The following is a 13,196-nucleotide window of genomic DNA, read 5'->3' as shown; positions in this document are numbered from 1 at the left end:
ATGATGACAGCTACCTAGAGACTTCTATGCAGTTTGGTATTGAGGCACTGCTAAAATGATTATATACATATATAATGCCCAGAGTTAATATTTGAAAATATTTTTAATGCTCAGTTCTGTTGTGGACAAGGGTGGATTTCGGGGTTGGGACCATGTGCATGGGAAGGAGGGGTCGAATAGGTTCATGAAACGCCCCCCCCCCCTTGCTGAAATTGGCATCCTTTCCTTCAAGTTACAAAAAAGCAGAAAGCTTGTTATTTTTATTGTTAATAACAGAAAAAAATGTTCAATTAGTTAGTATTCGAACAGAATAGTCAAAGTAAAAACTGTATTAGAACAAATAAATTGTTATAATAATACAGGAAGCAGGTTATGTTTTCATATTCTAGAATTTAAACCGAGAGGTCGAACAATTAACATTTTGACTAAAATTTTACCCTAACTTGTAAAGTTTGTTCTTGAACGAAATATGTTAAAGTTAATCTCAAAATAGAGTAACTATGCATTTCAAGAATATAATGGAAAACAGTTGTGTCCCATATTCACTCATCTGGTTAATTGAGTGGGAAAATATCCCCAAGAATACAATATTAATAATAATGATTATTAATAATAAATTTGGAATAATGTTGGTTTACTTTTATTAGTTTATAATAGTTTTCATTTTATAATAATAATCATAACCATGTTGATGATGATGATAATATTTATACTACTCAAGTTTTATAAATGGGCTGAAAACCCCTACAAAAATTTCTGGGGATGGCTATGCGTGGGAGCCCTTTAGAATGTCATTAACAAAAATTCTTGTCAGTAAAATGTAATAGTTTCATTATTTGATTTGATTTGATTTATTTGTTGTTTTAAGTCCACTTTATGCACAGTAAGGCTAATCGGGACTGGACCTACAGTTTAAAGTGGGATCCGAACCACTTGTGCCTCCACCGGGTATCGAACCCGGGACCCCTTGATTACAAGGCGAAGACGAATAGTTTCATTATAAAGGGAGGCCTGTTAGGTTAAAGTTGTGAACTGGCCAGATGACTAATCACAGCACTTATGGATGTTGAGAATCATATTTGTATATTACAGCAGCATCGTCATTTAAGCAGCACTTAAAGCGAGGGGAACAACGCAGGATGCTATCCCCCCCCCCAAAAAAAAAAAATCATACAGCATCCCCCAGCTAGGGAAATTTGCATGGGCGTCCCCCAGTTACTGTATTTGTAATGATATTCTGCACCATATAAATTGAGTAAACACTGTAGACGACGAGATGATGATGATAAAATCATCTTTAGTAGAGCGGACATGTTGTGGCCTTAAGGGTTGCTCTTACAACAGACCCTTGTCTGGGTGATTACTACAATGCAGAAATGAAATATATGAATATACACTGATTACATGTAAGGTTAATGGATATAGCTTGAATATAAAAATACGAAATTAATAAAAAAATAAAGAAAAAAGGATAACATGTAAACTAATGGACATAGATATCTAATGTTTGTCGCTTTTTTAGTAAATGTATGACTTATGTTAGAGTCAGCTGGAACAATAAATAAAGTAATAATAAAGTGAAATAGAATAGAATTAAATAAAATAATGAAGTTGAGAATGTTAGTACCTTTGAAAGAGGTAATATGCACACATCTGCTAGTTATTACAAAGAGTATATTTATGATTGAAAAGTTGCTTGTGATTAACTGCTTTGCTAGTAGATAGTTTTTAAGTTTCTATTTGAATTTAGGGTCCCGGGTTCGAATCCCGCTCAGTCTTGGTTGTTTGTGATGTCCATTCATCAATTTCATCATTGATCCCCATCTTCGCAAATTAACCAAGAGGCACAAAACACGAAGTAAAATAAACTAAATCAATCAATCAATCTTTTTAAATGTCTTATGGCATTGGTTGGATGCTAGAAGTGTTGGAAGGGAATTCTATTCTTTGGTGCCAATTATGGTTCAAGAATTTTCGTATTGTCCTGTACTGGGACTGACAGTAAGTTGTTTTTTTTTGCATTACATGTTGATGCCTACTCGAATTTGTGTTCAGATTTTCAGAGTTATCCAGGCTGCTTGTTGTTTAGTACTTTATGTGTTGAAGTTAGTAACTGGTATTTAGGAAAATTCTTTGTATTAAGCCAATTCAAACTGTGTAAGTATCTTAAAATATGGTCTCTCTCTGAGCTTGTAAATGAATCTCATGTGTGCATTCTGTAGTTTTTGTGTCTTGTTAAACTTCATTCGCATGAATAAACTTGTAGAGTGCCTTTATCAAAAACAAGCCAAAGGTACCATAAGTACCATCCTTTTTGTTGCATTGGTTCATTAGGAGTGCTGTGAACAAAATTTGAACCTTTGATGATCTGTCAGATCAGCAGGGGTGCCCACAGGGGGGGATTATGGTGCAGGTCGCGCCATCGAGATTTTTTGGGGGGATTTTTTCCCTTCAAATAATATAAAATTTAACATTTTTTATCTTTTTCCAACATATATGTAAAAATTTTACACCTTAAATGCACAGATGAAGAAAATATAGTGTTTAAGGGTATTATCGAAGCGGGGGATGGGGGCCAACTCTTACATATTAGGCCTTAATTGACACGTGGTTTCCGGGAGGTTCAGAATCAAACTGGGGGGGGGGGGCAGTATCTAACTCTAGGTCTGAGATTATGTCGGGTATTTTAGTTAGAGGGGGATTGAGAATTAAATTGATAAGGGTATCCAATTCTTGTGTATTACTATTGTCTTAGACTGTTGCGGAAATTGTGGTGTGAAGACTGAGAATTAATTATTTGGAGAATGCAATATCCACTCTTCACTATCAACAGTAAGCCTAAAATTGGCATGGAAATTTTGGTGGTAGGATTGAGTATTAAATTTAAAGGGGAGATAGAAAGCTCTTGATAAAGTATTAAATCTTAGATTGTTAAGGGATTTCTGTAGTGGGGAGAGAGTTCGAACATTACATTTTGGAGACTGTATTTAGCGATATGGTATCCACACGTTTTCGGCGCCGAAAGTGCAAAAAGAGAAGCTGGAAAAGAGTAAATATCCTAAGAAAGTATTGACACCCTATTAAAATTAAATTAATATTCTTGAAAGCCTGCAAAGAAATGGATGTAAAAATTTTCTTGCTCTCTTCGCTCGCGATGATGTGTTGCTAGGATGCGTGTTTGGCACTTTAATGAGGTGAATGTGAAGTTTTATACTATAGCTGCATTACAAGACAAGCGATATTCTCGATTATGATCAACGATTTTAGGGGTGGTCTTGAGTGATGGGCCCCCTGTTTAGGTTGGAGGGGCAGATCAAGTATAGTGTTCAGTAAAGCTAAGAAAAAGTTACTTTCGGTAGACACGCTGTCGTAATTAAATACTTTATGTGGATTACGATATGGTTTGAGGGCGCGAATGATATGATTTGGGGGGGGGGGGGCACATTACATGATTTTGGGAGGGATGCGCCATTGGCACCCCTGCGGATCAGAGTAACAAGAGACTATAGAAAAAAAAATTACTATCTTGTATACCCCTCTTGAATTATTCTTGATCTGCCACTGCCCTTAAGTAACTGACTCTCTAGCCTTCTTAAACCCGAAGGTTTATGGCTGCAGCAACACAACCCTTCCATCTGTCCCTATCCTGGGAAAGATCAATCCAATCTTTTCCATCCTTACCGATTTCCTTTGGCCACTGCCCCTGGAAAACACATTCGAAATAAATTGTAACCAATTATACCATCCAATGACCTCTTTTCTCAAAATTATGTTGTGTTACTTACTCCAAAATTGCTCTAAAGGTAGCAGGTCTCATATCAGTAATATCCACACTAGAAGCATCCTTCTTATCCTTTTGAAACAGAGCCTCGAAAACAGGACTGGCTGCAGACAGGACAAGTTTGTGAATTTTAAATTCCTGTAAGAAAATAATGATTATTTATAAAGTAAGTGTTGAATTGCTTTATTTTAAAGATCTATGATCACTACTTTAACCAATCTGTGTGTGATTTTTTTTACACTTCCCAACTTATCACTTGAAGACATCCCTATAAACGTTTTCACAAATGCTTAATTTATGTACGATCATTTTGGTGCTAAATTCTCCATGTCTCACAATTCTGGTGGTGGTGCTGATCACATCACCTCAACAGTGGATGATGTCGTGAATGTGTGGAACTCCAACTTCCACAACCCGTCTGATTTGATAATGCCATTAATATTCCAGCCTTATATGAACGCACATTTTGATAATAAATTGCTAAGCAACAAGAAACTAATTCTACCTCATCCCACCCTAAAATAATTTTAATATAATTATGTGATACGTTTAAAAATATCATAAAAGAACCACGATAATGATTCCATCTATCCTCTTCTATATATTGTTCAGTATAAATAACTGTAGAAGAAATATATATTACCAATTCTATAAATATTTAAAATATTCAATGAACATTAACGTTATAATAATATTAGTACTATGAAAATTAACTATTTCACTCAACATTATTATATTATTAATTAATATAATTCTTAATTATAATAAATAATTAAATCTACTTACTTACAACACAATCAAACCTATTATGGTGTATCCCCTGATGGCATATTGGTAACATTGTCACCTTGTAGTCAAGGGGTCCCAAGTTCGTTACACAATGGAGCCATGGTTCGGATTTCACTTTAAACTGTAGGAACAGTCCCGATGAGCCTGAACTTACAATGGATTTTTTAAAATAAATCATTGGCTCAAGGGTTACGTTACTTACTCTCCACACTACATTTAAATACTTTTAAACACACACACACACAAGTAGTATGAAAGTATATAATATAAGCACAAAAATTGTACAAAAGAAGAGGTTATTTGATTAAACAGCCCGATTTGCCTACACTTAAAACTATGCCAAGATGCCCTTATTCCCCATTTCTTCAAGTGTGATATGCTCTTAATCCCAAGAATCTTGAATCCTAGTGTAGAAAAGAAGAACCCTAACAGCCCGATTTGCCCACACTTAAAACTATGTCAAGATGCCCTTATGCCCCAATTTCTCAAGTGTGATATGCTCTCAATCCCCAAGAATTTTGAATTCTAGTGTAGAAAAGAAGAACTCCCCTCAGACAGATTTGCCCATGTGTCTAAAAGCTACATCTCTCAGTTTGTTGTCCATAAACTTGTCAAAAATATGCCCCCCTTGATATTGTTTTGGCTACACTTAAAACTAGTGCAAAAATGCTTATATTCTCATCCTCTACAACTTACAGATCAATACAATAAGACAAGGGCAGGCAAGCAAATTGGTTTCATGTTTTTTCTAATCTTTGATCAGTTTCATGTCCTGGCCAGCAATAAATTATGCACGCCTGGGAGATTTTATATGCTTGCATGCATGAGATAAAATCTACACTGTGCTCTTTCAAGGAAAATTCCCCATACATGCCATCATGTTATTAACTCCAAGGGAAATTCTTAGTAAAAAGAACATTGGCCTCTTGCATGTTGTCATATATGCCTGAATTGGATTCAGGTTTTGCCTTGTTCTGATAATATATACCCGAGTGAGACTTACAGAATATTCATTGCACATTTCAAAGTCCAACTTTGAATTGTATTTAGCTGATATATAGCTCTCCTGGGTTCTGATGCTCAATAGAATATGGACATAGTCCCATGCCTTATATGCTTTATAATCAAAGGCTTCTGGGTTTAAGACCTCTCTATGGAGAAGTGCTAGTCTTGTTGCCTTGTAATCAAGAGGCCCCCAGGTCTGAAACCTGGTAGAGTGTGTGGGCCTCCCCTGATGGCAAAGTGTTGGTATTATTGCCTTGTAATCAAGAGGCTCCGGGTTTGAGGCTCTGGTAAAATGTGTAAGATTGAAATACATGTGGCAGAATAATATCCCCACATGTGATATTTTGAGAATATTTATTGCTAGCTGATATACAGCTGAGGTTTGAAACCTGGTAAAGTGTGTTGTACAACAGCATAATAGAGCAAAACTACTCTGTATTGGGGATCACCAGAGCCTAGTTTCTGCTGTTGTCTGGGTATAAAAGCACCAGCTCGGCCACTAACTGCTGTTATAATTGTTTTGGCATATTGTCCATAGTTCTGTTTTTTGGACCAAGAAATTTTATATAAACAAACAACAAAAAATGCCAAATCAAAAATATTGCAATCAATGCAAAAAAAATATATCTAGTTCTAATTGGTCTAGGCATCGCCATATTTGTAACCCTAAGAAATGCAGAAAGGCCACAAAAATGTGTCCAAGATGCCATAAAATATTAAGCAAGGCATATTACAAAAGGCATAAGTGTAATTCTTATGTACAGTCATCAACATTGCCCCCACAACCATCTACATCTGGTCTGAAAAGGAAGCATGAAACACCTGTTAATGCTAGACCGGCAAAGCAGCCACGCTATGCACCACCTATCCATAGCAGTTTTAATGGCCAACTTAGGGATCACTGTTTTAAATCAGAGCCAAGATGTGGCATTAAGAATTTTTTGAACAGTATAAATTCGGATGTGCAGGCAATTCTAAATGCACAAAATGGCTCTTATAAGCTGTCCCTCAAATCGTTTACACAATATAAGAAGCCAAATGGCACAAAATTTACACAGCCCCACATAACAGAAACTGTACCTGTATACTCAAATACAAATTCAGACAAAATAATAAGCAGTTTGATAGATCAATTGAATATTAAACATTCTGAATTTGCTGGAAAAGAGTCTGGATGGAGCCTATGCGGATCTCCACACAAGCTCTATGTTAATATTTCTGAATTCAGCCCATTACAAGGATCTACATATCTGCTATTACCTGCCAATATTAAAAACAAAAGAGCCGTGGTTAATATAGAAAATAATGATGAGAAATGCTTTTTGTGGTGTATTTTAGCTGCTTTGTTTCCAGTTTCAAGGAATCCTCAGAGAATAAGTTATTATAAACAATATGAACACAATTTTGATGAAGCAATGGAGGGTTTAGAATATCCAATGTCTGTTCAGAATATTGATAAATTTGAAAAAAAGACCCGGGATATCAATGGTAAACAATTATCTATTAATGTATTTATTTGTTCTACTGGCCGTGGCAATTGCTTGATAGCACCTCTCAGAATCAGTACATTTGATGATGATTCTGCTGTTCCGATTGATCTGCTCTTAATTGAAGGGGATGACACATATCATTACACTCTGATACATAATCTTGAAGCTTTAGTCAGAAAACAATTAGACAAATCTAAGACAATATTCAAGTTGTGCAGAAGATGTTTGACTGTATTTGATGGTAAAAAAATAATAAATGGGGTTTGTAAAGTGAATACAGAAATTGCTAAAAACAAGTTAATTGAGCATCTGAAATACTGTGGCAATCATAAACCTGTTCATATGGTGATGCCTAATCCAAGTGAAAAAGCCAATTTTAAAAAATTTGAAGCCTTGTTGGAACACCCATCATATATAGTCTGTGATTTTGAGTCAAACCTGAAACCTCTTGCATTCTGTAGCCCAGACCCTGAGGAATCTTCAAGTACATCATACCAGCTACATGAACCTTCTAGTTTTTATTATGTGGTTGTACAGGATGGTGTTGTTAGTAAAGAATATTTATACATGGGAGCAGATGCCATCAAAGAATTTGCACATAGAATAGAAAATGAGTGCCATGACATAGCATCTAATGTCTTATTAAAATCAAAACCCATGTTGCCTTTAACAGAGAAACAGAATGAAGATTTCAACAATGCAGAAAAATGCCCGGTATGTGATTCTGAATTTTCAGATACAAATATCAAGGTACATCACCATTCCCATACAGATGGTAAATTCTTAATGGCCCTGTGTAATAGCTGTAATATTAAGATCCAGAGACCAAAATTTGTCCCTATATTTTGCCATGGAGCATCCAATTATGATTTCCATCATTTGACCAGGTACGAGGGGTTTGACAAGCAGAATTTAAATATTTTAGCAGAAAATAATGAAAAATATATAGCTATTAGCAAGATAATTAAAGTTAATGGTGTTCCTATTCACTTAAGATTTCTTGATTCCTACAGAATTCTGTCTGCTAGCCTGGCTACACTGGCCACTCAATTATCTGATGATCAATTCAAAATCACATGTGCTTTGTTTCCAAATCAGGACCTGAAATTAATTAGGCGGAAGGGTGTATATCCATATGACTATGTTACAGATTTTTCTAAATTTGATGAGTGTGCTCTGCCACCACAACAAGAGTTTTACAGCAAAATCAGAGGATCTGGAATCACTGATGAAGATTATCACTATGCCCAGTTGATGTGGAACAATTTAAAATGCAAGTCATTTGGTGATTATCACAAGGCATATTTAAAACTTGATGTGACCCTCTTAGCTGATATATTGCAGGCATTCAGAAAATCTTCCATGCAAAATTATAAGCTGGATCCAATGTATTTTTACAGTGCGCCAGGCCTAGCATGGTCTGCAATGTTTTTAAACACTAAAATGCAATTGGGTCTGATCCAAGATCAGGATATGTATCTGTTTATGGAGCAATGTATAAGAGGGGGCATGGTGCAATGCTCTCAGAGATATGCCAGAGCTAATAACAAATATATTCCCGATTATGATCCAGCACTGCCATCAAATTATATACTGTATGTAGATGCCAACAGCCTCTATGGTTATGCTATGATGGATAAACTGCCATATGCAGGGCTTGAGTGGGTTGAAGATTTCAATATTGAAGATCTTAAGGATTTTGATGACAGTAACTATGGCCTGTTCTTAGAGGTTGATCTGACAATTCCTGATAATTTACACAACACATTTTCTGATCTGCCCCCAATTCCTGAGGTTGAGTGCTCACCTGGCTCTAAACAGAAGAAATTGATGATGACTCTGGAGCCAAAACAGGGTTATGTCATATATTACAAAAACCTCCAGTTCCTGATGAATCATGGTGTTCAAGTGAGCAAAGTTGGAAAAGTTTTGAGGTTCAGGCACTCAAGATGGTTGAAGCCATATATTGATACAAACACAGAGCTTCGAACATCTGCAATGAGCCAATTTGATAAGACCTTGTTTAAATTGATGGTCAATTCTGTGTATGGCAAAACAATAGAAAATGTCAGAAAACATATTGATGTTAAAATAATTACTGACCCCAGCCGGAGCAAAAAATTGATTGCAAAGCCTAATTTCAATTATAGAAGAATTTATGATGAAAATATGGCACTTTTCAACATGAAAAAAACAAAGATTAAGTTTGATAAACCTATTTATGTAGGGGCTGTGATATTGGAATTGGCCAAATTACACATGTTCAAATTGTATTATGATGTGTTGAAGCCTTTTTATAAGGATCGTGTAAAACTGATGTACATGGACACAGATAGTTTTGTTCTTGATATTCAAACAGAAGATGTTTATCAAGATATAACACAGCCTGAATTGTTTAAATATTTTGATACCAGTGAACATACAGAGATTCGATCCCACAACAAAAAGGTGCATGGCAAGTTAAAAGATGAGACACTTGGTGATGTTATTGTGACATTTGCTGGGTTAAGGGCCAAGATGTACAGTTTTGAAACATGTAGTGGTGTTGTTGCCAAAAAGGCCAAGGGCATTGGCAGAGGAACTGTGGACAAAGAGCTTGAATTTGAAGATTACAAAAGTTGCCTCAAATCATGTAGCACAATCAGAACATCAGAATCCAGAATTCAGAGTGTGGATCACTTGTTGACTAGCAATATTGTAAGAAAAGTGGCTCTGGACCCACATGATGATAAGATATGCATTTTATCATGTGGCATACATACTCTACCATGGGGTCATTGTGATTTGAAAAATGGCAATCAATGCCCAATTACAGAGCATGATTTGAAATAAATAAACATGCCTATGAACTTATTTGGGTTCAAAAAACAGGCTATTATGGACCTGCCAACACCACAACCCTCTTCTGATATAATATCTAAACTAAGTGCTTTGTTAATTATTCATCTGAACAGCATACTTACAGATGTTGATGATAAAACAGGTAAAACATTGTACATATTTAACAATAATTTAAATCATTACCAATTACCTGTAGGTGGACAATTACAATTTATTACAACCCCTGAGGGTAATGTCAAGATTTCAATAGGCAAAAATATTTACAGAATTAAGCACTCAAACATGGTTTCTGGCACTGTATATACTGTTTCTGCTGGTGACTGCTTATATATTGAGGTCCCGGGATCCTATGACAAGCTTATACCCTTTTTTATAGAATTAAGAATTAGATATTCAATAATAAATAACCGCTAAAACAAAAATGCCTAATGATATATTTGGCCATACAAGGCATGAAGATCACAGTGATGAGATTCTGATGCTTGATGTCAGAGTCAAGAAATTAAGAAGTGATTTACAAGCTTTACAAACCACACTCAATGCCAGTCTTCAACTAGAAATTACAAATTTACAATCACAATGCATGGACCCTCTTCTTAAAATTGATTCTGAACTCAAATTGCTGCTTCAAAAATATACTGATTTGGCCACATTGGATAATTTTCAAAGTTTAGAAGAAGCTGTAGCAGCTCTTCAAGCCAAATTTAAGACCCAGGCCACCAACTCTGAGCAATTGAAACAACAATTGGAAGAGCAGATAAATAATGTCCAGACACAGCTCCAAACAATTGTCAAAAGCATAAAATCACAAGATTTTGATCTAGTGATTTCCACTCTAAAGGAACAGATTCAGTCACTGGAGATACCTAATCTGGACCCTCTGAACAATGCCATAGCCGAGGTTAAAGAAAAAATTGAGACACTTGAAAATTTTATGAACAACTTGCCATCTTCTGATGCTTTGAGTGCAATAACTCGGAGTGTTGCCAACATTAAGCTGCAACTTGAAACATATGAAGATTTTGGAAAAATTCAAAGTACCATAACCCATCTTGAGGGTACAATAGCAGCAGTGCAAAGTGATTTGACAAATGTACAAGAATCTCTAGAATCTCACCTGCCTGGTATTGTAGACACCCTTGCCAGTGTCCAGCAACAGATCACAAAGCTTGAAAACCTCAACACTGAATCTGAACTATCTTATTTTCATCACTTGATCGATGATATTCAAACAAAGCTTGAAATTTTACAACAATCAACACCCACTCAGGCAGATATAGCCCTGCTCGAAGAAGCTATGCGTGGTGTGGTTGATGCTTCTGAATTAAATGATGTGAAATTGGCACTTGAATCTTTGCAAAATACTGTATCAAATCTGCCTACATCACAGGAACTTAAAAATATTAAGAGAGCTGTGAATCGCATATTGAAATCAGAAGATATCAAGAATATCCAGACAGAGATCAAACAACTTACTCAGACAGTAGCCACTCTACCAACCAATCAACATATTAATGAACTGCATGCCCTGTTTGAGGATATCAGAAGACAGGTCCATGATCTTACTGCTCAAAATTCAAAATTGGCAGTTGTTGAAAATTTACAGCAAATTGTAGCCAATATCAAGCAACAGCTAGGGACCATGGGATCCAATCAAGCAAATGCTCTGTCTGTTTTTGCCACCCAGCTACAAGAAATTGTGCATCAATACAAAAAACTGGTTGTGGACATAAAAATCAAGCCAGGCCATGATGATGTTGTTAGGACTATCAATGAGCACCTTGAATCTGTAACAAGCAGATTGCTTACAGCAGAAAAGGAAATAACCGGCATAATCGAGAATCCTAAACATACAGTAATTCTTGAATTGTACAGCATCCCCAACAAAGAATATGATTCACCATTTATACCAGGTGGCAAAATATATATGCTGTCCCCTGCACAATTTTATTACCAGTTTTTTGTTGGGGGCACACTGAGACCAATCAAGATCAAATATTGGCTACAACCACAGGCACACCACTACCCCACCTTATCAATAACAAATGCTGACAACAAACAAAAAATCACCAGTGTAGAGTTAGAGGATTTTACAGATCCCAATACATTAGAAACATCTTATGCTGAAGATGATGGCTCTCTGGAATTTCATATACAAATAGGAGACAAATTATATTTAGAAAATCCTGTAGTATCAGCTGCTGAACACCCCATAGTTGCAATATTCTTGTTTTCATATTATGTCTAGACAAATTATTGTTGATGAATTACACAGACAAGCCAGACATAATTATAAGAGACTGCCAGTAGTTACAAAAGGCATAGATGATTTATGGCAGTGCGACTTGATTGAGATGGCAAGTGGACAGCTGAAAAACTCAGACAAAATCAACAAGGGCTACAAGTATCTACTCACTGTCATAGATACATTTTCAAAATTTGCCTGGGCCGTGCCACTCAAATCCAAGACTGGAAAATGTGTTACAGAAGCCTTCAGGACAATCATCAATCAGAGTGGAAGATCACCGCGCTATTTGCAAACAGATAATGGCAAAGAATTTTATAATTCAGTGTTTCAACAATTTATTAAAAGCCAGTCAATACAACATTATTCGAGTTACAGTGATCTCAAGGCCTCAATTGTAGAGAGATTCAACAAAACCCTAAAAAATCTTATGTATAAACAATTTACACTTCAAGGTAATTATAAATGGATTAATATTCTTCCAGAACTTCTACAAAAATATAACAACTCGGTCCATTCCACAATCAACATGAAACCCTCTGAAGTAACTTCATCTGATGAGCAAAAATTGATCAGGACTGTTTATTATCCTAGATACCAGCCAACAACAAGAAAAGCCAAATACAGGGTAGGTGATCAAGTAAGAATCAGCAAGTATAAGCACTTATTCAAAAGAGGTTTTACAAGAAACTGGAGCACTGAATTATTTACAGTGGTTCAAGTTAAACCTGGGACCCTTAACACATATATAATAAAAGACCACCGAGGAGAAATTCTCAAAGGCAGGTTCTATGAAGAAGAACTTTACAAAACTAAACAGCCTGACACATATCTCATAGAAAAAATCATCCGCAAAAAAGGCAACAAGTTACTTGTCAAATGGCTAGGACTTCCAGAACACAGCTGGATCGAGGCAAACAAAGTGATAATATGAACACCTGGGATGTTATAAAGAGGCTGCCAGAACCTGAACAGCAGAATAAGAGAAATGGCAAGTTGCTGCCTGATAATATTAGATGTCTTATTGTTGGGCCATCGGCTTGTG

The 13,196-nt window shown here is 36.0% G+C and overlaps 1 protein-coding gene across 1 annotated transcript in view; it reads right to left on the bottom strand.

Annotated features, from left to right (window-relative positions):
- LOC146003678 (BTB/POZ domain-containing protein 6-B-like) overlaps positions 1-13,196 on the bottom strand; it is a 41,401-nt gene that overhangs the window by 7,821 nt on the left and 20,384 nt on the right. Inside the window, exon 4 of the mRNA XM_083142040.1 lies at positions 3,786-3,919. Coding sequence (XP_082998166.1) covers positions 3,786-3,919 — 134 coding nt within the window. The remainder of the gene's footprint in view (positions 1-3,785; positions 3,920-13,196) is intronic.

The sequence above is a fragment of the Lepisma saccharinum genome, chromosome 20, assembly GCF_977018435.1.
Source record: "Lepisma saccharinum chromosome 20, izLepSacc3.1, whole genome shotgun sequence".
In the NCBI taxonomy this organism is placed as follows: Eukaryota; Metazoa; Arthropoda; class Insecta; order Zygentoma; family Lepismatidae; genus Lepisma; species Lepisma saccharinum.
This window is presented reverse-complemented; position numbering and strand designations above follow the sequence as displayed.